Source organism: Acomys minous (assembly GCF_964271855.1).
Source record: "Acomys minous genome assembly, chromosome: 4".
NCBI classification, from domain to species: Eukaryota; Metazoa; Chordata; class Mammalia; order Rodentia; family Muridae; genus Acomys; species Acomys minous.
The window spans coordinates 102,114,348-102,138,209 of record NC_140486.1 but is presented as its reverse complement, the minus strand read 5'-3'; the positions used below and the strand labels follow the sequence as shown (position 1 = coordinate 102,138,209).

Below are 23,862 nucleotides of genomic sequence, written 5' to 3'. Positions count from 1 at the left end.
AGGATTAAGTGAAGGTTCGTATTAATGTTCAGCACACTGACAGACGTAAGCTCGAACAACTTCAATTCTGGTTTGGTAGGGGAAAGGAGAGACTCTGGCGGCGGCTGGGCCTTAAATTCTAAAGACAACACTATAGGAAAAGGGCGTGCCAGGAATATCTTTATTATCTATCATATCAATCCTGGCTCGCTGGCTGACATGTCACACCGCTGACACTGAATCCTTGCACCACAGGTTACCTTTAAGCCTGACTAAACATTTGGAGAAACTGAGATCTAAAGCTCCCAGGGTGCACCATACCTTGCCCCACCCACAACTTTACATCTCTTTCATTCACCAACCTCCAATTGGCAGCCTTTTGGAATTAAACTACAAACCCCAGAAGGCCCTACACCAAGTGTGTCATCACCCACAATTTATGACCGGGATCTGCGGCTGTATTGGCTGCTGGGAAATGTAGTTCGACGGTGGCCGAGCCAGTTTATGCCTGCGGCCCGCTCCAAGATGGGTGAACTTGCAGCGCTTGAGTTTTAGTTTCTCTAACAGTCCAGCCAGAAGCGTAAACTGACTAGGCAAGGATCTGGAGACGCAATTGGGCTAGGGAATCTTCTGCGAAGGTGTCTCGCCTTACCAGCATCGCTAGGTAAGAAAGTGGGCTGCGAAGGAGGCAGCGGCGTTGGAGGCGGACGAGACCAAATACCGAGAGGGAGCAGCAGGCAAGGGAGGATCCAAGTGGAAATGCCAGAAGCAAAGTGGGGCGGGGCGTCCTCTCCCTGCAGGAAGTGAAGCCTAGGTTCCAGCAAAGAGGGTCTTATACGTGGTGGGGGTGCTTTTGTGGTTTCTGTCTCATTAGTGACGTGTCTTATCCCGTTTGATCTCACCTCCCGACTCCGGTGGTCAGTCAGCTTATCAGGCTTTGGCACAAGACCAAGAGTTTTAATTACTGCCGTGTGGCTGGAGTGTAACATCCACGAGAGGAGGTGTTTTGGGGTGCTTTGTCTAAAAGGAGCCCTAGCAGGGAATAACATCTCTAATGTCTTGAGTCTAGACCTTCCTCTGTCGACTGACAGTGCTGCTGGAGTATTTGCTGTGTTTGTAAGCATTATAAAGCAATGGTTTTTGGGTAAGGCTTAAGTCTGGACCCAGCCAGAGAATTTGGTGTTCTGGCCCCTCCTTCTAGGGCTTTGTAAAACTGGTCCAGCCTGTAGGGAAATGTCTAGGGTAAATTAAGTCACAGTACAAAATAAAATGTATCGGATGACTTTACTCTGTAATGAATGTTTGTATTTTCCAAGTATGTGTGGCAAGAAAAACATCAAAACTGTGCTGTAATCTGAATTAACAGTAGTAATGTGTGTTGGGCTGAGGTGACAATTGAACTTAACCTTTTACACCATTTCAGCCGGATTTGGTACAGTGACATTGCCCCTCACTCTTCCCTTTCTCTCCTTATTTTTCCAAGGGTCAGTTTGCTGTTTGTATTCTGGAAATCAGGCTGTTGTGGTAGTAGTGGTGGGTTTTCGAGACAGGGTTTTTCTGTGTAGCCTTGGGTGTCCTGGCCTCACTTTATAGACCAGGCTGGCCTCGAACTCACGGAGATCAGCCTGGCCCTGCTTCCGGAGTACTGGGATTAAAGGCGTGAGCCACCATGCCTGGCTTGGAAATCAGGCTTATGGCCAGCTGCTCTGGTTTGCGTTCGGCCACCTGCAGGTTGGTTGAGAGGAGTAATGAGGATTGGCTGCGTGGGAGAATTTAGTTCGCAGTCTCTAGGAGGCTAATACTCTCTTTCCTTCTTTAGGTTGGAAACAGGCTATTTTAGCAAGTATCGCGCCATGGTATGTAGTTGGTTGGTCTGGTTCTGTGTGAGCCAGTCTCCTTTCTAGTTTAAAATGTAGTCTTTGTCCTTTCTAGTGAAGTTAGGGTTCACTGTGAAACTTTGCTGGCATCTGCTGACTCAGTTTAGCTAGGGAGTGGGGAGGAAAAAGATCCCCAGTGAAAGACAATCCATGTCAGATTTCCCGGAACAAAGGCTTATTAATCAAAGTAGGAGCATGGTGACCACAAGTTTTATTCCAGTCTTTTTACCTTTCACAGCTTTTTGCCAGCTTCCCAATTAAAAGGTGACAGTTCTGCACAAGCCTATTCCTGTTTAAAAATGTCCTTGCCACTTACGGAGGAGCAGAAGAAAAAGATCGAAGAGAACCGGCAGAAGGCGCTGGCCCGCCGAGCTGAGAAGCTACCAGCAGCACAGCCCCAGAGCACAGCGGCAGGCTCCGTCGTGGCTGGCCCTTCCCGCTCCACGCAGGGCCCTTGCCTGCGTCTCCCAGCAGAGCCTTCGAAACCGGTGGGCCACGCTGCCCCTCTCAAGCAACAGAATCCACATCATTCATTTCCTGCTGAAGAGAGACCTCACAGTTCCCACCACTTTCAACCCGGCGCCCCAGAGCAGGCAAAGGGCCTGTGGAAGATCCAAGGAGAGAGGTCCACAGACTGCCCCAGCCCTCATCCAACTCCTCCAGATGGCTTCAACCAACAGCTCTTGGGTTATAAGTCCGGCCAGGGTCCTCCCCAGGCAATCCAAGAGCCTTCGGCTAAAGCGCAGAGTTCCCAGGACACAGCAGCTTCCTCCTCGGGTCCACGTCCCATGGATCCCGAGTTTGAGGCCAAGACAGCAAGGCCCTCCACCTCTGGGCAGAACATTTCCAACACCTGTTATGCCTTTGGGGCAAAACCACCTAGGACAGAAGGGAGACCCCCAAATAATGTGCAAACCACACCCCAAAATGTAAGCTGTCAACAGGGAACATGCGAACAGACTGGAGACGGTTTTCGGGTGAAGATTGGCTACAACAAAGAGCTCATTGCTGTGTTTAAGACCCTGCCCAGCAGACTGTACGGTAATGAAGCCTTTTCTAGTTTCTATTTTTGGACTCTCTTTTAACAGTTTCTCATAAATATTAAGAGGGCACATTGGCACTTTGCATTTTTCTATTTTAGCTGGCTTCCCTCTTTGCAATAGACACTGTCTCAAGCAGCCGTTAAACTCAGCCAGTGCACGGCCATAGAGAGAACTCTCAAGTGTTTATTGAGAAACCAGTTCCTCTGCCAGGCGCCTTGTTTGTATTGCAGCATTCAAGCGTAAGAGCAGTAGTTTGAGAGCTACAGTTTTCTTCTTCTTCTTTCAGTTTTTAAAGTGTTGCTGAACTGGCTCACTAATGTTAAGTAATGTACTTGGTTGGTTGTTCTGAAGGGACAGGGTGTGTGTGTGTGTGTGTGTGTGTGTGTGTGTGTGTGTGTGTGTGTGTGTGTGTGTGTGTGTTGCCTGCTATCCCTGAGCTCCTGCTCATATCCTTGCTTGCTTGACTCCCCACATTTCAGAGGATTTGAGTTCCGGTCTTAACTGCTGAGCATGCTTAGTTAAATGACTTCCCTGGGCCTGAGCTGCTATCTAACTCTATGAAAGAAAAGAATTACCTGTGTTTGTTGTTTGTCCCATAGAGCTATTTTTTAATTGGTGATCGCCTGCCAGCTAACAGCTTTGAATTTGGCCTCTATCTGTTTGTTCGGGAAATAAGGTCTTAGAGGGTGTCAGAGTACAAATGAAGACGAGAAGTGACCAGCCTTCTGTTTATTTCAGATCCTTTTACCAAGACGTGGGAGTTCAGCATGACCGACTACAGAGCCTTGAGTAAGTGGATGATGCATTCTTTCTCCTGCGTTGGGAAGTTAGCATGAGCTAAAACACATCAAGGTTCTGTGCACTGGTCCCTTCCCAGCCCTGTGTTCGACGATCTCGCTTTTCTCTTATAGTAACCATTTTATGAATGGGGAAATGAAGTCTCAGATGAGGAATTAATACAGGGACACAGAGCTAATTAGGTATTCAACCAGAACTCAAACCAGAGTGCCTGTTTCCCCTGGGCTATGGCAGATCTAGTAGTGACAGGTAGCTGTGTCAGGCCTTGCTCCTACAGAGATGGCTGTTTAAAATCTGACACTAGCTAATAAAGCCCGGGAGTGTGTGGGGGAGGTGGGGGGCGGGGCAGGGGTGGGGGTTATTGCTTAGGCAGTGTCCAGTCCTCACTAGCCCTGGGTGCACTCCTGTCTTCTGAGTCTGTCCTATAACCGGTGTTTCTGTCCCGTTGACCTAGGGCCTCTGTCAGAGTTTCCCTTTCTCCCTCTTGTTCCCAGCTTGTTCCAGTGTCTACACCCACTCTCCTCCGCCCATTTCAGAAGCAGAGGATACATTTCATGCTCAGATCACTTCTTGGAGGATCTGGGACATGAGGTAGAATTCTTTGGGTTCACCAGGACATTTGTGGGGGGTGGCGGCAGGAGATGACAGGCCACTTTCTGCAGAATTTTTGTGTTCTTTCCTTGGTCTTGACTTTATAAACGTGTGACCAGATGGTATCCTGCACTCCAGTAGGGCTGCTGGGATGCAGACTGGACCTGAAACAACAGAATCATGTTTGCTCAGGTCTGAAGGAAAGAAACGTGAGGCCAGCGTGTGTGCAGGCTTGGTCTCTCCTGAGCTCTTGTTTTTAACCACAGTATTTGTGACTTGGATGGCACTTTTGACTTTATGATGATTTTTGTTTGCCATAATTACCTTTTTAAAATTTAAATAAAATCTTTAGTAATGTAACAGCATTAACTAGCTGCCTCAGAACACACTGAATGCAGAGTACGGAGGACACAGCGCCAGTGTCACGTAACGTGCGTAAGATTTAAGGTCAAGTGGTGGAAAGACATCAACAGCTCACAGGCTGACTCAGATCCCCTTGTTCTTTTTTTTTTTAATTTATATATTCACTTTACATCCTGATCGTAGCCCCCTCCCTCCTCTCCTCAGGTTCCGCCCTCTTATTCCTATCCTTGCTCCCTCCCCCCTGCTCCCCACCTCCCCAGGCAAACCCACCCCAACACATCACGTCACGTCAGGGCTGAGCTCATTCTCATCCACTGAGACTAGGCAATCCCTGTTAGGGGGAGGTGATTGAAAAGCAGGCAACAGAGTCCATGTCATAGACAACACCTGCTCTCCTTACTAGGGGACCCACACGAAGATCAAATTACCCATTGGTTACATATATGTAGGGGCCTAGGTCTAGTCCACGCGTGCTCTTCGCTTGGCGCTTCTGTTGCTGTTGCTGTAAGCTCCCATGGGTCTAAGTTAGTTGACTCTGTTGGTCTTCTTGTGGCGTTCTTGTCTGTTCTGGGTCCTTCTATCATTTCCCCTCTCCCTGCCGCTCCCCACCCCCCTCAGCCTCCCCAAGCTCTGCCTAATGCTTGGCTGTGAATCTTAACATCTGATTCAATCAGCTGCTGGGTGGGGCCTCTCAGAGAATGGTTGTTAGGCTCCTATATGTAAACATAGCAGAGTATCGTTAATGGGGTCAGAGGTTGGCTCTCTCCCATGCGTGGGTCTCAGGTTGAGTCATTGGTTGGACTTTCCCTCAATCGCTGCTCTGTCTTTATCTCTGCACATCTTGTAGGCAGGGTATGTTCTGGGTCAAAGTTTTGTAGGTGGATTGGTGTTCCACTCCCACCACTGTAAGTCCTGCCTGGCTAGAAGGTGACCGCCTCAGTCTCCATGTCCCCAGCTGCTAGGAGACTCAGCTAGAGTCATCCCCGGACCCTCCCTGGACCCTCCCTGGATCCTACCCTGTCTCGGGTTTCCAGCTTGTCTCAGATGCCCCTTCCTCAGTTTCCCTTTTCTCTCTAGACCCTCACTCAGCATGATTTCTTTTTTTGTACTGTTCCACCTGCCTTTTTTTTTTTTTTTAAAAAAAGGGTATTAGGCACAAAAGTCTCCATGTGGCTTTTTAGGTGAAGTTGGCTGGAGTGTGTGAACCCTCTGTCTGGATACCCTGAAAGCCCCTGCAGCAACTTTGGATTCGTAAATTGCCTTTCTGTTTTTAAGTTTCGGTTTTTCAGGTTTTTTGTGTCTTTTTGTACTTTTTATTTTAGATTGGACTATACCTTTGGTTTTGTTTTGTTGTGTTTCTGTAGCTCTGGCTGGGACTCACACTTTAGACCAAGCTGGTCTGGAGATCTGCCTACCTCTGCCTCCCCAGCGGAGTGCTGGGATTAAAGGTGTGTGTGTGTGTCACCATGCCACCGCTGGCCAGCTTTTCTTTCTTTCTTGTTCTGGGATTAAAAGCCTTGCATGTAGTAAGCAACTACTTTATGGCTGAGTTACACGCTTTGGCCCAAGTGTTCTTGTTAGTATTGTTACATATCAGTGTTGCCCTCAACAGTTACCGCTTTAAATGTGGATTCTGCATCTCCCCTGCCTTTTGTTTTCCTACAGTGCTGGGGACCGAATCCAGGACTTCAGGTAGCTAGGTCATCACTTTAGTGCCGTGTTGCTGTTAGTTTAGAAGAGCGGCCTAATAAATGTTTATTATTAGGCTTATAATTATTATGGTGGTATTATCTAACCGGCTTTTGCAGTCAATAAAGACACAGACAGCTGATGTATTTTAGAATAGCCTATTTTCACCTGGGGCAAGGCAGATATTACCTCCTAAGCTATCTATTTATACCCCCGTCTCCATCCCAGGCCATCTGCTTCTAATAATTTCTGTTTGGTTTACCTCCCATCCATAATTCCAAAATACTTGCTAAGGTTGTTTATTTGGGCCATTTGTTTCATGTGGGACTTCATGTGGCCCCACGTGGCTCTTCCTAGCCTATAGCAATTCTCCTCTCCTTCCCAAGATTCTCTCTGCTCAGAACCCTTGGACCTTTGCTCCGCCCCTTCCTTCTGCCTTGCCCAGGTGTAGGCCTCTTCTTATTGAGCCCCTCAGGGAGGCAAGGTTCAGGGCAGCAACTAGCACTTTCGAGCCAGTAATTAGCATCAAAATACACAGCATCAGACCAAACTCCAACAGTACTGAGCTATATCCCTAGCCTGGATTTTGCTTTTTTTAACCCTACCCCACACTCAACCACACAATACACAGCACATTAATGCCCAAAGAAGGACAGCAGAGCCCACAATCTCCGAACTCAGCCACAGCAGGCACCTTGATCCCGCTTGTCTCTCTTGTCTCTTCTTTTGTTTCTGTTGTTAAGTAAAACAGTGTTACATTTGTATATAATTTGTGCCCTGCCTTTCTCATAAACATTTTTATTCTAAGGGAAGCTAGCAGTTCTGTGTGACGAATGTATGGGTGTCACCATATAACGGGCAACTGTGAACCTCAGATATTTTGTGTTATTGAACATAGTAAGTTTTACACTTTTTCCAACACTTGCCGCTGAAGGAGAAGGCTAATGATTGCACGCTGTTCTGTTGTGTGACTATGGCAGAGCTGCCTAAGTCATGCTCTTGCTGTTTGCTCTGCCCCCTCCCCCCCTTCCTGGTCTTGCGTCCATAAGGAAGCCCTCTGCGTGTAGGTTTATGTCTTCCGTTCCTGAGGTAGAATCATGAAGACCACCTTGTAAAACTCAGGCCTGGCTCGCCAGTTTTCCAAAAAAGGTTTTATTCACACCTAGTAATGTAAGCGTCTCTGGTTGTTTGTTTGTTTGTTTCTTTTAATCTTGCAACATTGATCTGTAAAAAGTGGCTTCTTTTCATTGCTTTGGTTATTTGTAAAGTTGCGCATTTCTGTTTTCCAGTCCCTTTCCCTCCTGTTTCAAATTGGCTGCATCTCTGGCCTTTCCTTTGTGCTCTTCCTGCGTTTAAAGTTTTCTGCAAATGTCTTGTCTTAGTAGTTTTGCCTTTCGACCACTCATTTTTTTTTTTTGACAATTTAGTTGTGTGTTGTCAAGTCCATAAAGTGCAGAAGTGATAAGATAATGTGGAAAACCCCGTGTCTGTGGCCCATTGGCCCTGTTTCTCATCTCGTCATCCACGCAGTTGGTAGAGTAGCTGTGCTTTGTGGTGTGTTAACATCAGCAGATTCTCAAGCACAGCAGGTTACTTACATTTACCCATCATCACAAACTACACTTTTCTGTTAATTTCTGGTATCTGTTTTTTTTTTTAATTAAAAAAATTTAAGGAACAGAAAATTTTGTGCACGTAATCTCTCTGTCTCTCTGTCTCTGTCTGTGTCTCTGTGTCTCTGTCTCTGTCTCTGTCTCTGTCTCTGTCTCTCTCTCTCTCTCTCTCTCTCTTCCTCTCTCCCTCCTTCCCGCCCCTTCTTCCTCTTCCTCACTCCCCACCCTCAAGGTTCTTGTTATGTTGCCCAGGCTGTCATCCAACTCCTCAGCTTAAGCCCTTTGGCCTTCTGAGTAGATGGAGTTACAGGTGCATCTCACTGTGCCCAGGATGTTTGATAAATACTAAAATGCTCCGAGCCTCACTTAACGGGCACCCACAAGCCCTCCTAATCTACAGGCCTCTGTCTCCTCCCCTGCCTTCCTCACGGCCTTGCCTGCTCTGCCCTGTTTTCCATCCTGCCTTCCTTCTTGCATGTCCTGGCTCAAGTGAAAGTCATCCAGTGTCATCCACCTTATGACATCAGTCCCTTCCTCTTCTTCACAGTGAAAGCAGCTGCGCAGATCCCCACGGTCTCCCTGCAACCATTGGAAAATGTTGATCTCACTGTCCGGGGACAGAGCAGCCTTCCCTCAGCTCCATCCCTCACCTTTGTCACAGGGAGATGCGTGGTCATCTCCCGGGCCCGCTTCGAGGTTGACATCGGCTACTCACAGGTGCTGATCGCCCTGTTTAAACAGATGGATTCCAAGATTTACGGCAAGTGATGGATCTCTGCGTGATCTGTGCTGTCAGCAGTGTTCGTCTCCATCTTTGACTGTCCAAACTGACTCTCCTGATAGAGATATAGCTATATCTACAGGACAGTGACACCTCAGTTGTCACAGAGAATGAACAAGTAGTGGCAGCTGTTTTATCTCTTGAGCTTCCCAAGGAGAGCATTGTATAGTTTCCTAATCACCTGATCAGCGTTGCCTTGACAAATGCATTGCTGCATCGGCCTTAAAGCCCATTTGTTTCTATTTTAGCCTTAGAAGGGCCCTTCAAAAAAATGCCTTTCTGTACCCCAAGACAGGGGTGTCAAACTTAGGCATGCACAGGAAACACCTGGGAGGCAAGGTGCTAACAGTGTAGCTATGGGATGGTGCGAGGAAACACGTGTCTCTGATAAGCTCCCTTGTGGTGGCTGTGGTACCAACCTCGGGACCAGCACATCCGTCATGAGAGCTTGCTGGAGGTTGGAAAGCGACTGAGTGCTTATCTCTTTTTTTCTCATTGCAGATGTCAAGACCAGGAAGTGGAACTTTCTCTTGGAAGAGCATAATAAACTAAGTGAGACACCTACCTTTTGCTCTTTATCACGTTGTTACCTTTAGCAGTAGCCTTAGCTTTAAACTGGCTTTGAAGAGACGCTTCTCCTCTCTGTTGCAGTAATCTTGGTACTCATGTGCTTGAGGCCAGAGCGGCTGAATGAGACAAGTGTTCGGGTGGGTAGCCTTGTCCAAGCCTGCTGCACCATTCACACACAGGACTCTTGAGCCATCAGGGCAACGTGGTGCTGTTGACATCCCAGGGCCTGGAAGCCTTCCTGCTATCACGGACAGTTAAAGAGAGGGGTATATATAGACTTGGAAAATCAGAGTAGTGCCAGGGCCTCATAGCTAGAATGGAAGTTCCTTAGACAGCCTGTCAGTTTACCTCCAGAACCAGATGACCTAGAAGGTAAGAGAGTGTTTGGGTTTGAGGCTGCAATCTGCCAGATGCAGAAGTCTAGACCTGGTAGCTAAAGAACGTTAACAGGACTTAAGAGATGCGTGCACAATTACCATCACCACAAAGGGGGACCCCTGCTTCGCTTACCATTTTTTATCCTTGTACTCTTTTTTTTTAATTACATTTTTTTATTAATTTATTCATATTACATCTCGATTGTTAGCCCTTCCCCTGTTTCCTCCCATTCTTCCCTCCCTCCCACTCCCCCCCTCTTCTCCCCTCCCCCCTTGTACTCTTCTTAAATGGACTAAAATTCTAATGTGCCTGAGAAAGGTGGTTATGGTTATAGCTCAGGTTGTTCTGGAATACTAGGCTGTAATTTAAAGAAGTGTTGATTTTTCTCAGTTGTGTTCCCCCTTCCTGATGCCCTGTAGACTTATTGGTCAGCCCAGCTAGTGGGAGGAGCTGTGTGTTGGTACCAGTCATAGTGGTGAGCTGGCCAGCCTTGGGCCTGAGGAGCCATTAGCCGCTTGTCCATTGGGTTAGGGCTTTGAGGGCAGAGCTCTTGTGCCCTGTGTCTCCTGACTTACTCTGCAGCGTCAGATATGAGGTAGATCACTCACTATTTCTGTCCCACTTGTCCTTTTATTAAGAAGGGGCATCTTTGGGCTGGAGATGATATTTGCCTAGGATACATAAGGCCTGTGTTCGATCCAGCGTGTGTGGTAGCATGCGCCCACTCTCCCAATACTCAGGAAATGGAGGCAGGAGGACCACAGAAGTTCAAGGTCATCCTTGGCTACCTTAGCAAATTTGAGGCCAGCCTGAGCTACACGTAAGACCGTATTTAAATCCCTATCTGCCTCATTGGCAGACTTGAATACAAAGGAAAAACTTTTGTTCCTTGAGGAAGGCCTCGCTGTAAACTGCTCGCTGTAACTAACTTGACTAGGAAGTGGTGCTATTTAGCATCCATACAAAACTGGCTGAAGCAGGAAGACTGGCCAGTGCAGAGCGGAAGTTCTTTTGCTGCCATTTGGAGCTTATGATGCAAAGGAAACCGTTTGGCCTAGCCTGAATTTTTAATGTAAGGTGGGAGCTAGTTCTTTCTTCTCACTACCTTGCCTTTCATAAGTGAGAAAGACAAGTACATAAGCAGTAAGAAGCTCTGCTTCTTACGGACTGACAGTGCAGGATGCATAGCGTTAGCAGGTGAATGCTGGCTGGGAAACCGTGTGCTCAGCCTTCCACGGTGCTGCTTCCTAATGGTTTTGTTTTCTTTCGTTTTCAGACTACGGACCTTAAAATACCCAATGAACTCAGTGAGTTCTTCATGCGGAGAGGGGCACACATTGGGCATACTTCTAGAGTTGCAAGTCAGCAGTTCTAGATTTAGAATTTTTATATGCTTTTTTCCTGGTTACATTGTCTCGGTAAGAAAACCTTTGCTTTTCTTACTGGGGACACTGAGGAGGCGGGCCACAGTGAAGTCAGTGGTGACAGAATAAGATTTTAAACTCCTACGCCCATTTGGAACCTGACCCGTTAGGAAGTTCTGAGCCCCGAGAAGCCAGAGAGGGCACTGCTGAAGAGAGCCTGGTTCCCATCCTGGTTCAGATGCTGCTGGTGCTACAGACCTAGGGAATCTGCTCCTTTCTTCTCACCTGGAGGTCCTCTTCCTCATGTGTGAAGTCAGGTTCGTGGCCCCAAGCTTGTTGAGCACATGCATCTAAAGCTAATTAAGAAAGAACAGTGAGTAAGGCTGGGTGGTGTTGGTGCACGCCTTTAATCCCAGCACTCGGAAGGCCGAAGCAGGCAGATCGAGTGAGTTTGAGGTCAGAAGCTGGCAGATTGAGTGAGTTCAAGGCCAGCCTGGTCTACAAAGTTAGTCCAGGACAGCCAAGGCTACACAGAGAAACCCTGTCTCAAAAAAAAGAAAAGAAAAGAAAAGAAAGAAATGATACCTTCAAAGAAGTGGCGAGAATCATTTCCTCTAGGGAAGTGACACGCGGGGATCTCTCTTCTTTCCAAGTGACTGGATGCCTTCTGCCCGCAGTGAAGTTGGCACGAGGCCTTTTGTTTTCCCCAGCCATCTCAGTCCAGACGGGTTCTCCCTGATCCTCTCTTGTCAGCTGCTGTGTGAAAACACTAGCATCTCTCAGCTGTGTGGCTGGCGCACTATGCCAGAGAGCTCTTTGTAGAAGTGACTTCTGTATGACTCATGAAGCCAGACAGCACATGTCTGTCATCCGCCAGCACCGAGGAATGGACAGTAGCCTTGACAAGGAAGGGTGGAATTCTCAGAAGCACCCAGGGAGCTGAACTAGTGACCGAAGGCTGTGGAAACAGAGCAGTAGGACACAGGGGTGTGGGACTCTTCCTCTTTGAGCGGTTAAGCAAATGTGGTCCCTCCAGAGGCTGTCACCCCAGCAGCACAGCCCCTCTTAGCTTGCTTGCTTCAGGCAGTCGAGTTCTGAAGATCCTAGAATTATGATGAGGCTGGCTTCTGCTGAGTACATTGAGTGCTCTGTCTCCTGGAGTTTGTAGAGATTAGCACATTCAGATTTAATTTAAGAGACATAAAGTGGATTTTTACATCAATATGGAACAGCCCACTTTATATTAAAGCCATCAGCCTTATCTGTTTCATATTGTTAATCCTCTTCATGGAAGCTTTCCAAAAACAACTGGCATGCACACGCATATGCGCGCATGCGTGCACACAGGCACATACATACACACATACTTATACATGTATGTATATATGTATATAAATTTTATTATATGTATTTTGTTTGGGTCTGGTGAGGATATACACCCACATGTGCCATAGCACATGGAACATATGTGATCAGAGAACAAATTGGTTGTGACTCAGACTTTCCTGCCATGTGGGTCCCACAGATTGCGGGTTTCCAGGCTTGGTGGCAAATGCCTCAACCTGATGATCCATCTCACTAGCACCTGATACTCATATTTAGTGAAGGGCAAACAATGAATTTAAATAGACAAAATTTCAAGCAGCTGAAGGTGGCAGCAAATGGCTTAACGGTCCTATGTTCACATACATCAGTTGCCCTGGTAGTTGTAGTTCAGAACTTTTGGAATACCCTCCAAGTATTAAGAAACAGCTGAACACACCTGCTTCTATGTTAAAAAGAGAACCATAAATTTACCAGTTTAAACACACACACACACACACACACACACATACACACAGTGGGTTAGATAATACTTAGGCCTTTGGACCTTGAAGCCCTAGTCTCAGCTGCTCTACCCTACCACTGTTGGAAGAGAGTGGTGGTGGACAACCCATAACCCAGTGGCATGGGTGTGTTGTTATAAAAAATGATCTTATGAAAACCCAAACAAAACACAAAACCGGTTAAGCAGCAGGGCTGATCAAGCCACAGGCCTTCGCTGGCTGACTTCTGCTTTAGAGATGTGGCCATGAGCAAGTCAACTTCAGAGTAATGGATGCATTGTGTCTTGTTTCTTCTTTCTTCTTCTTCTTTTTTTAAAAAGTATTTTATTTAATTTTAATTTAAGTGCACTGGTGTAAGGATGTCAGATCTTTGAGTTACAGACAGTTCTCAGCTGCCATGTGGGTGCTGGGAATTGAACCCAGGATCCTTTGGAAGAGGAGACAGTGCTCTTGACCACTGAGCCATCTCTCCAGCCCTGTGTTTTGTTTCTTGTGTGTGTGTGTGTGTGTGTGTGTGTGTATGTGTGTGTGTTTCTGTGCAGGCATGCAGGGGCACGGTATGTGTGTGGAGGTCAGAGGGGAATTTCAGGAGTCCCCATTTTCTAACTCTGATACAGGGTCTCTTGTTTCTCTGCTGCGTACATGAAGGTACATGGTCCAGGAGCCTCTGGGCATTCGCCCATGTTTGCCTCCTGTCTCTCTGGAGGAGCCCTGGGGTACAGACTCATGTTACACATCTGGCCTTTATGGGTTCTGGGTATCCAAACTCCCGTTCTTGCATTGCACAGCCAGCTCTTTTACTCACTGAGCCCCCCAGCACTCCCCCTTCCTCTCCCTCCCCCCACATACACACACACACACACACACACACGCACACACATACACACGCGCACACACACACACACACACACACACACACACACATACACACACACACTCATTCCCAGGGACAGATATTTAAACAGCTTCACTATGGAGATGGCAACTCAAAACCCCCTCAAGGGGAGATAGTCACGTTGACATGAGACGGGATTGAAGGCATGTCCTTTCCTTAGCCTGCGGCCTGCGCGTGGACTCGGCTTTTTGATCTTGTTTGCTGGTAACACTACTGTCTACCGGTCTAACCTGAGTACACCTAGCGGCTTCTCTCTGAAGAGCACAGCGTCTCCCCTGCCTGTTCCTCCTCCCTTCCCCCAACCCCCCACCCCACAAATGTTGAAGCCATCAGAATGAAACTCAGACTAGAATCACTGTGTTGAAGACTTGCTTTTTTTAGGGTCTTAGTGGGCTGATTTTTAATGGCTCTTTTAATAGGGTCTTTATCAATTTGAATGGAGCTATAAAGAAAAAAACCCCACAAACATTGGACAGCTCTTCCTATCACAGTGTAGTCTCCCAGACCATGTTTGTGTTCATATCTTCTTATCTGTAGGACCTAAGGACTAGAGAGAGGGACCACGGGTGTCTGCCCCACTGCTCAGCTAGCGTCATGTTCTGCAGTTAGCCCTCTTAAGAAAACGATGTGTAGCAGAATGCTTCCTGAATTCTGCGTGCTAAAGCCCTTTTTCCTTTCCCAAGCCTTTTGGACGTGAGCAGTCTGGCTCATAACACCTCTTTTTCTTCTTTCCAGTTGCAAGGTCACGTGACCTCCAGCAAGTTCAGCTGGAGCCTCTGCCCAAGACAGTGACCCTGGCGTTCGCATCTCAGCTGGAGAAGACATCTCTCAATCCGAAAGCAGATGTGCCAGAGGTCGACCTCTCTGGAGTGGATGCCAAGCTTGTGGATAACCTCATGCCCTTTCAGAGAGAGGGAGTCAGGTAGAGTCGTGCTCTCCCCCACTTGAATGTCATCGCTTTGCACAGGTGGGGTTCAAATGCTGCCTCCAGGAATACCTTGCACACATGCCTGGAAGCATCTGGCCAGGTGCGCTGTTACCAAAGCCCACTGTTACCATTGGTTCCCAGGTGACCAGGACTTTGGATTGCAGGGGCTCAGAAACCCCGTTAACATCAGCTGAAGGAAAGAGATTCTTCAGTGCAGGGTTTCCCTATAAACTGCCTGCTTTCTTCTTAGCTTGTACCACCTCAGCCAGGTGCTCTGTTCGGGGGCTCGTGGCTGAGGTCCCACAGTTTGGCAGCACAAAGTACTGCTTCTGTGCTGCAGAAAGGGACAGGGAAGTACCCTGACCGGATGCCCATTGCCCATGTGCCGCTGGGCCTTGGTGTGCTGGCTTCTGGTCCCCAGATAGCTGCTCTAGTTGGTGCATCTTGGGAAACTATTACCAGATAAGTCAAGGGCAGTCTTTATACTGCCCACAGGGCGATGAGAAGAGAAGAGACTGCTTCTTCGGTTTTTCACTGTGTAGGGAGGAAGGAAAGAGAGCTATCCGCCAGCCCAGTACCAGGTTTCTGTGCCAGCAGCAGCTTTTCACAGATTCGATAAAGAGGCCTGGAGTTCGGAGCAGGGGACCAGGTGTCTGACGCGCAGCATCAATCTTTGCAGATTCTCAGTGACTCCTCGCTGGTTCTGTTCTCCCTTTTGTGGGATGATGATTATAATGTTTAGGAAGGTGCCAAGCACCACCGGAAGAGCTTTGTTTCCTGTTTCTCCCCATTGTCTGGGGCAGGTACCGTTTACTCCGATCTCACTGTCGCGGTTGGGACGCATCAAGAGAGATAGCTGCTGAGTGATAGAACTGAGATTCTAGTCCAGCCTGTCTGGCTCTGTGGCGCTGGACTCCACCCTCATCTACAGACTAGTAGCAAGGCCGGTGCACTTGGTGTTTGGAGGCCGCCAGCCTGTTGGGGGGACCGTTTGCTGCAGCCACAGTTCTCATCCCCTCCCCATCTGTCATTTTTTGCCTGTAGTTTTAATCACTGCTGGCTCCACTTTGCTCCTTGGCATGTGGAGTGGTCTAGTGACTCTTGGTTCTTTCTGTCCTGGGCACATTACTCACCAAACCCTTAGATGTAGATGTTGCATCCTGATCTGTCCTGTTCCTGTGTTCCTTCCTGTGCCTGTTCAGGCTGAGTTTTCTCACTTAGCTTCACTCTTGACTCCTCTGGCGTGTTGTCTTTTGCATCCTCCTCCAGTTCCCTCTTTTCCTCTTATTCTGTCTCCAAAATGGCTCCTGTCCTTTCTGGAAAAAAAAAAAAAGTCTTGCTGTGAGCAGGGCCCATTCTGGTCAGTGTTGCAGCCCGCACAGAGGGGCCCGCTCAGCTCTGTGTGGGGGCAGGCTAGTGGGGAGGATGGCCCCCTTCACTGTGATGCTCCCCTTACCTTACCCTGTCTGTCTGCTTGCAGCTTTGCCATATCAAAAAGGGGCCGCCTGCTGCTTGCCGATGACATGGGCCTGGGGAAGACCATCCAAGCTATCTGCATAGCAGCCTTTTACCGCAAGGAATGGCCCCTCCTGGTGGTCGTGCCTTCCTCTGTGCGCTTCACCTGGGAGCAGGTTAGTTCTCTCTGTGTGGGACGATTGGGAAGGGCCTCCATAGGGCCAGAGCATCAAAATAGTAGTGTGGAGCTGAGCACTGGGGTCTTTAAGGGTGTAGATGTGAGCCAAAGACCAGCAGAAGGATCAGCTGGTCCCTGGGGCCAGGGCATCGTGTTATCCCCACAGGGAGGGAAGCTGAGCAGTTGCTAGCTTAGGGACCTATTGCTGGTCCCTCAGCAGATACTGTGCCTCTGTACTTATAAATAAGACCTTCTGTGTGCACTGTAGCCCATTTTGAGAGTGTCTTTATTTCCTTTGTCTCTCCAAATCTGTGACCCAACACTCAATGACTCAGATAAATAAATGAAGTCTCCAGGAGGTCATGAGCTTTGCCTCTTAAGGAGGTGCTTTTCTGGCTTCTCCGATCAGTGTTTTGCTTGACCTGTGGTGGTATGCATAGTATGCTTACTGGCCCCCAGATGACCTAATAGGCAGAGGCCCGATGTGAACATTGAATAAGTAAATCCCTTGAAGCAAATCCAGTTAAGGAAGGCCTTGCTCATTTCCAAAGCTCTATGGCTTTACACTGCTGGCGTAGGGCATCAGTTTCTTCACAGGTTGACGTCTTCCTAAGGTGTCAGAGTCACAGTGCAGAGGCTGCACCTCAGCCTGCTGCTAGGGAGGTCTGGACCCTGCTACTACCCATAGAAAGCTGTCATTATATGTCCATAGGTGTTAGAGTCCCTCAACAAGTCCAGAAGAGTCAGGCAGCTGCTTATAACTGGGTCCAAGACTAGAGAAATGATGTCAGGACACAGCAAACCCCAGCGAGGTGGGGGCAGCTGAATGCTCAGGCTCCTGTGTGGAGACACCCGGTGGCCCTCCTACGGCTCCGGGTTAACCGCTGTATCTAGTGATGGACTGTCAGGGAGAGCGGGTGCCTTTGAAGAAAACGCGGACATAAATGTTCGCGTGGTGCTCAGGAAGCGTGGCTTGCCTTCACTGCACAGGCTCTTGTAGTCCTTCATAAAATTCTTAGAAAGAACCACATTCTTCCCCAACGGGAACTTCTAGAGCTCGCAGAGAGGAAACAGGCACAGGAGGTGCCTGCTCATGGGAGAGAGCCTGTCAATAAAGTGAAAGGCGAGGGTGACCTGTGTGTGACGGATGTAGAGAGGGAGGGGGAGGGTGTCTTCTGGGAATGTTAAACTGCACGCACGCACGCATACACGCACACACACACACGCTCTGAGAGTGCTGGGGATCATTGCTTTGTTTTTCTGTCCCTGTCACCTGCAGGCCTTTCTTCAGTGGCTGCCCTCTCTGAGCCCAGAGAACATCAACGTGGTAGTGACTGGGAAGGGCCGCATAACAGCTGGCTTGGTCAACATTGTCAGTTTTGACCTTCTTACCAAGTTGGAGAGGCAGATAAAAACCCCTTTCAAAGTCGTCATTATTGTAAGTGACTTGGCAGAGTCCTGAAGGACTTTGTCTCTTTCGACACCCTGAAGGGTTCCACAGATTTGGGAATTTGTGACCTCATTGGTCCTCTCTGGATTTTAGGGAGAGGGAGCAACAGGAATCCCTGCCTTCCTCTTACAGGGAGTGACTTTATATTCCTTTCCTGAAGCCGCTCTTTCCTGAGCATTTTAAACAGGTGGGAAGAGTCTGTTCGAGGGTTTCTGGTCCGCCCCTCCTGCATTGGGAGGCCAGGGATGGAGACCAGTGTGTGTATACCAGACCAGTGTGGGTCCCAGGGACCACAGGCTTGTCAGCAGGGGTGTGTGCCTGCATCGGTACCACCTTGTCAATGTGACGGACACATACAGTTCAGCAGTGAGCAGTTCCATTCCACTTGGTGTGAAGACACACCCTTATACCTGCTGAAAGAAAGCAATTTTTACATGAGGGTGTTTTCAAAGATGTCCTCACCACTGCTTCTAGATCTAACAGTGCTGCTTTCGGCAACTGGCTTTCCTTTTCACTCTTTATACCTTTCATGAACATCTGGGCAGACTTTGTGCCTAGCCAGCTGTCAGCACAGAATATGTGGACACGGTTCCCAGACACAAACACAGCAGGAGCTCAGAGCAGGGAAGGAGAAGACGTGATTGCAGACCCCAGGAGGTGTTTTGTGTGTTCTGGACATGAGAACCACCCTGTGTTCTTAGTGTGTGCAAACAAGAACAGATCTTTTATCAAAACTATTTGGGTAATGAGTCTTCGAGGCAGTCATGCTGGGCTTGGCACAAATTCAAATGTGACTTTGAAAGGATGCCAGCATTCCAGTGAAGTGAAATATTAGAAGAAATATCCCAGGGTGGTCACGATGGCTCCAGGATGTGGGGACAAGCGATGCCTGCTTTCCTGGCAGTTCCTTTTATTACCTGTTCCACATATAACCACTGCTCTCCCCTGCGTTCCCAAGCAGTGCTGCCTTTACTTCCCTCGGGCTGACCGCGCATCTGTCAGCTGACAGTGCAGGCAGATCCCTCCTCTCCCACAGTCACAGAGCTAGCACACTGGAGGACCACTGACTGAAACTCTGTGTCATGTGCCTTCAGGGCTCATGTGCTTCTGTCCCTGGCTCATCACCCAGCCAGCCTTGAGACTGAGGGCAAGTTGGTTGCCACTAGTGTTGGCTTGTTCTCGAATGAAGCAAACAGCCTGCCATCTTCTAGCTCCCCTGGAGCAAGGGATGAAGTGGCAGCTCTGAGATGCACAGGCTGTAGATGAGGCTCCCTATCTGAGCCTCTGTTTGGTGGTCTGTTCTGGAAGGGTACTTTTTTAACCCACGGTTTAAAAGGGCCAATCTCCTTTCATGCCTGACACGTTTTCTGAAACTTCTCTCTACAAATGGCTCTCTCATGACTTTGGTGAGGACTTAGCATGAGTCAGGGTCTTGAGTGTAGAGGCCCAGGCATCTACTGGATGCTGTCTTGACATTTGGAGTGTGGGGGGGAATCACCTTACACTCTGTCCATTGTGCTTTTGAGGCCCCCCTTTTTTCTATCAAATCTGAAATGGAGTGAATTAGAGGAAGCATATAGATTCTTTCAGGAATAGAGGTAGTTTCGCTAGTGGCTCCTGGTACAGGGAGGACTCATAGCTGGCAAGACAGCTTTGAGGTCTGCCCCTGCGTTAACTAATCTCAGACATAGCAGACTCATACACTAGAAGCTAGCATTATATCCATTTTATAGGTAGGGAAACTGGTAGTGTAGAGAGGTCATTTACTGGCTCAGAGTCATTTAGCAAGCAAATGGAATGGGCCAACCTGAAAATTAATCTCCTGGGTAATAATATGTTCATGATCCCTTTGTATTTAGAAAACATGGCAAGTTTTATGTTTGCTTTTATACAGACTATACAGTTATAAATCCATCAGATGCCATGTTTTCGGCATAGCAGTCCCCCAGAGGATAGGAATTGATCAGTTGCTCATTTCTCAGTTCCCACAATGCTTTGTGTGCACGCCTGTGGCGGCATAACTGTCTGATCTGTTGCCAGCGCATCTGCCATCCTTGCTCTGCAAAGCCTGAGGGCAGTGCCAGACCTCAGGACTTGACACCAGTTCAGTCCGTGTGGTGGGTCTTCAGCACACCTGCCTAATGCCATGCATCTGTGAGGTGTTTCCCACAAGGTAGCGAGCTACCTCTCTGGGTTTTGTCCACCCATATAGCTAGTGGGGCAGATGGGGGCAAGTATTCACTAACCACCTTCCCAGGTGGAAAACTGCTGTAGAGAGAGACAGTGACTTATCCAGCACGTAATAAAGAAGCTGCCCGAGCCTGGGTCCTACTCGAGCATACTGCTCCATCTCCTTAAAGGGCAGTGGGCTAAGGGAGGCATCTCCCTGGCAAATACCAAGCCAGGTTCAAGTCAGGTGGGCTGTCAGGTATCAAAGACTGCCCCTGATCACCCATGTAGGCTCTCAGTATCAAGGACTGCCCCTGATCACCCATGTAGGCTCTCAGTATCAAGGACTGCCCCTGATCACCAAGGTGGGCTGTTGGGTATCCAGGATTGCCCCTGTTCAACCATGTGGCTTTTCTTTCAGGATGAATCACACTTCCTCAAAAACATTAAGACTGCCCGCTGCCGAGCAGCTGTGCCCATCCTAAAGGTAAGTGTGGCTGAGAGGAGACTTAGGGCCTTAACATGGCATTTGCTCCGGCATGAGGGGCATCCTGCTCAAATAATTGCCGCCCAGGCTGATGAGCTGTGGGTGGGACTCAGTGCTGGCTTGGGCATCCCTTCTCGGGTTATGCACTAGCTCACATCCTGCCGAGAACCCAGCCCGCGTGAAGTCCTTTTGAGCGTCAGAGACTCAGATGAGAAGAGACCGCTGAGTCCTTCTTGGCTTCCTGCCAGCACAGGAGGCCTGTAACAGTGTGTCACTAAACAGCTCAGGGGAAACTGCAGCTTTTGTAGTGGCAAAGCTGACAAGGTGTGATGTGTTATCTAAATGTAGAGCCAGGCCAGGGCTGTGGGGTCAGAATAATCTCGGGAAAGCTGAGGCTTGCCCGGTAAACTGATAGATCCGTTTTCCGATGTCTGGTTAGCCAGAGGCCAGCTCTGTACGTTCTCCTGAGCACATGGGCTGTGGTGTGCTCTGGCTTCTGAGCAGGCAACAGTGGGCATGTAGTGCAGGGTCAAGTCTTTCTCCGAACACATTCGGATACAGTTCTATCCTCATCTTTGTCCCATGTCCTGGGCCCACTCCTCAGAGAGTAAGCTCCAAAATGTCATTTTTTTTCCCTCTTGAGGTTGGGAAGTAGGGGAGTACCAACATAACGTTCCTAGTGGCAAGTGAGAAGCTGCTCTTGGGTGGCTTTGGGAGAACTGCTGCTTCCATGGACTGAGCTAATGGACCCAGCTGTTTCCTGCGTTCTGGGTAGACAGCCTGTGTAGTGTGTGAGCTCTGAAAGCCACAGCATTTGGCTTGGTGCAGGGGTGCATAACCTGTACTATCAGCACTAGAAAGGCAAATGCCAGCCAGATCTACATAGTCTCTGGACAGCCAGGGCTACATATAGAGACTCTGTCTTAACGCATATAAACAAACAAACAAAAATAAAACCCAGCATTTAGTGCTTAAAACATGTGTTTGTTTTTAATGTGAACTAAGTAAAGCATATTTGTTAAATGCTGGCCAAGTTCACAATCTGAAAATTAGTTTTCCTACTTCCCCACAAAACTGTCTAAAAGTAATTTCAAGATTTAATTAAAACAAAAAACAAAAAAACTCAGTTCAAGGTTATAGCATATGCTCCAGATCCAAGTCCTTAACTTAAGCTTGGCGCTGTTGTAAACTTTCATATATCATTAGCCACTTCTGGACACACTTAAATGAAACATCATCCCCAGGTAACCTGTCTTTGGGAAGGCTTTAGTGTGTTTTCCCTAGAAAAATACTAATATATCTTGGTACTGTGGTTCCAATATTATGGCATCAGTAAAATTACATTTCTCCCGCTGATTGTTTAGATAAAATCATAGATTTAAGTTTCTAATACAGCATCTTGGTAGTGACTACTTTATTTTAATTTTATTTTTTATCTACTTTTTAAAATTAATTTATTCATAGTACATCTCAATTGTTATCCCATCCCTTGTATCCTCCCATTCCTCCCTCCCTCCTGCTTTCACCCTATTCCCCTCCCGTATGTCTGTGACTGAGGGGGACTTCCTTCCCTTCTATGTAATCATAGGGTATCAAGTCTCTTCTTGATAGCCTATTATCCTTCCTCTGAGTGCCACTGGGCCTCCCCTTCAAGGGGACGTGGTCAAATATGGGGCACCAGCGTGTTGGCAAGGATGTGGAGAAAGAGGAACACTCCTTCATTGCTGGTAGGAATGCAAACTTGTAAAACCACTTTGGAAATCTGTCTGGTGCTATCTCAGAAAACTGGGAATAGGGCTTCCTCAAGACCCAGCTATTCCACACCTTGGAATATACCCAGAAGATGCTCCAGCACACAAGGACATATGCTCAACCATGTTCATAGTGGCCTTATTCATAATAGCCAGAACTTGGAAACAGCCTAAGTGTCCCTCAGTAGAAGAATGAATAAAGAAACTCTGGTACACTATGGAATACTACTCAGCTATTAAAAACAAAGAATTCCCAAAATGTGTGGACAAATGGATGGAACTAGAAAGGATCATAATGAGTGAGTTAACCCAGAAGCAGAAAGACTCATATTATATACACTCACTTATAATTGGACACTAGCCCAAGGGGCATGTCCCATGAAAGTCTTCACTTAATAGGATATTGGGATAGATGTGAGGACATCCTATTGGGACTCTAGGTGAGAGAAATATGGGAGAATGGGGAAATAGAAGGATCCAGAGGGTAGTAACCACTTTAGTGTTGCAGTTTTTGCCTGGGTAGGCACATGGGCCTCACGGTGGGGCCTGAAACGAGTGCCTGTGGCCAGACTCTTGGAAGCAGCATGCACATCTTTGGTATCTTGGGTATATTTCAAAGTGATGTTTTAAAATGACCGTTGAGCTGCTAGCTACTCTATGGTGCCCTGCGTTTGCAGAGTAGGACTGCATGAACATGGCTGCTGTTCATGAAGTGTCTCAAACTTCTGAAACACCCAATGCCCCCGGATACTAAGTAGTGGAACAAGTGGGGAGAAGGGTGGGGTAGTTCCCCTGCGCTAGTCTCTTAGGAACCCTTCCCTCTCTTCTCTGCTGCATTGTCAAATCAGCACCCTGCTCACCTGTGCTGTGGGGCATGGTAGGATGGTTAGCAGCGTCCTTGGCCTCTGCCAGCACTCAGTAGCACTTTTGACTGTGACAGCTTGGCTGGTCTCCAGCAGTTACTCCCTGTTACAGCCCATAGGGAACAAGTGACTCCTCATCCACATCCTGTTTCCCTGAGCCCCTTAAAGAAGCACTGACATAAGCACTCTAAGAAATGAATCTAGGTGCTTTTGATACAAGATAATTGCCCTTGATTTTCCCTTAGATGTATACAGTGTCATGGGAATATTTTTGGCCTGGGTCCCAATCCTCAATACCAGACAGACAGACAGACAGACAGACAGACACACAAAACCTTATATTCTCATAGTATAGCAAGATTTTTTAGCAAATGCTTCAAGAGGCGGTTGGATTTTAGCGTACGAACAGATAGTGGAGTAAGAATAAGATAAAGTCCTGAAACTTAGAGTTTGTTTGTATGTTTGTTTGTTTGAAGCAGGATCACAGGCTGGCCTCCAACTCTGTATGTAGCCAAGAATGAAATAATTTTGTGTGGCTTTTTTTTTGGGTGGTGGGGTGGGATTTACATTTATTTATTTATTATGTATACAGGGTTCTGCCTGCACGTCTATCTGCAGGCCAGAAGAGGGTATCATGTTACATTATAGATGGTTGTGAGCCACCATGTGGTTGCTGGGAATTGAACTCAAGACCTCTGGTAGAGCAGACAGTGCTCTTCTGAGCCATCTCTCCAGCCCAGACTTTGTGTTCTTGATGCCCCTGCCTCCACCTCTCAAGTGCTGAGACAGGCAAGTTCCTACCACCACACCCAAC

General features: G+C 47.9%; 1 protein-coding gene across 2 annotated transcripts in view; it reads left to right on the top strand.

Annotated features, from left to right (window-relative positions):
* The first annotated feature begins 398 nt into the window (after positions 1–398).
* Positions 399–23,862, top strand: part of SMARCAL1 (SNF2 related chromatin remodeling annealing helicase 1) — a 50,563-nt gene continuing 27,099 nt past the window's right edge. The window contains exons 1-9 of one of the 2 annotated variants that reach the window (XM_084779489.1): positions 399–643; positions 2,095–2,897; positions 3,638–3,688; positions 8,501–8,713; positions 9,236–9,286; positions 14,503–14,689; positions 16,176–16,326; positions 17,608–17,766; positions 20,369–20,434. In XM_084779489.1, coding sequence (XP_084635615.1) covers positions 2,156–2,897; positions 3,638–3,688; positions 8,501–8,713; positions 9,236–9,286; positions 14,503–14,689; positions 16,176–16,326; positions 17,608–17,766; positions 20,369–20,434 — 1,620 coding nt within the window. In that variant the 5' untranslated portion in view covers positions 399–643; positions 2,095–2,155. Of the gene's footprint in view, positions 644–1,192; positions 1,711–2,094; positions 2,898–3,637; positions 3,689–8,500; positions 8,714–9,235; positions 9,287–14,502; positions 14,690–16,175; positions 16,327–17,607; positions 17,767–20,368; positions 20,435–23,862 lie in introns of those variants that run through there. The other variant, XM_084779488.1, reaches the window with a different exon arrangement.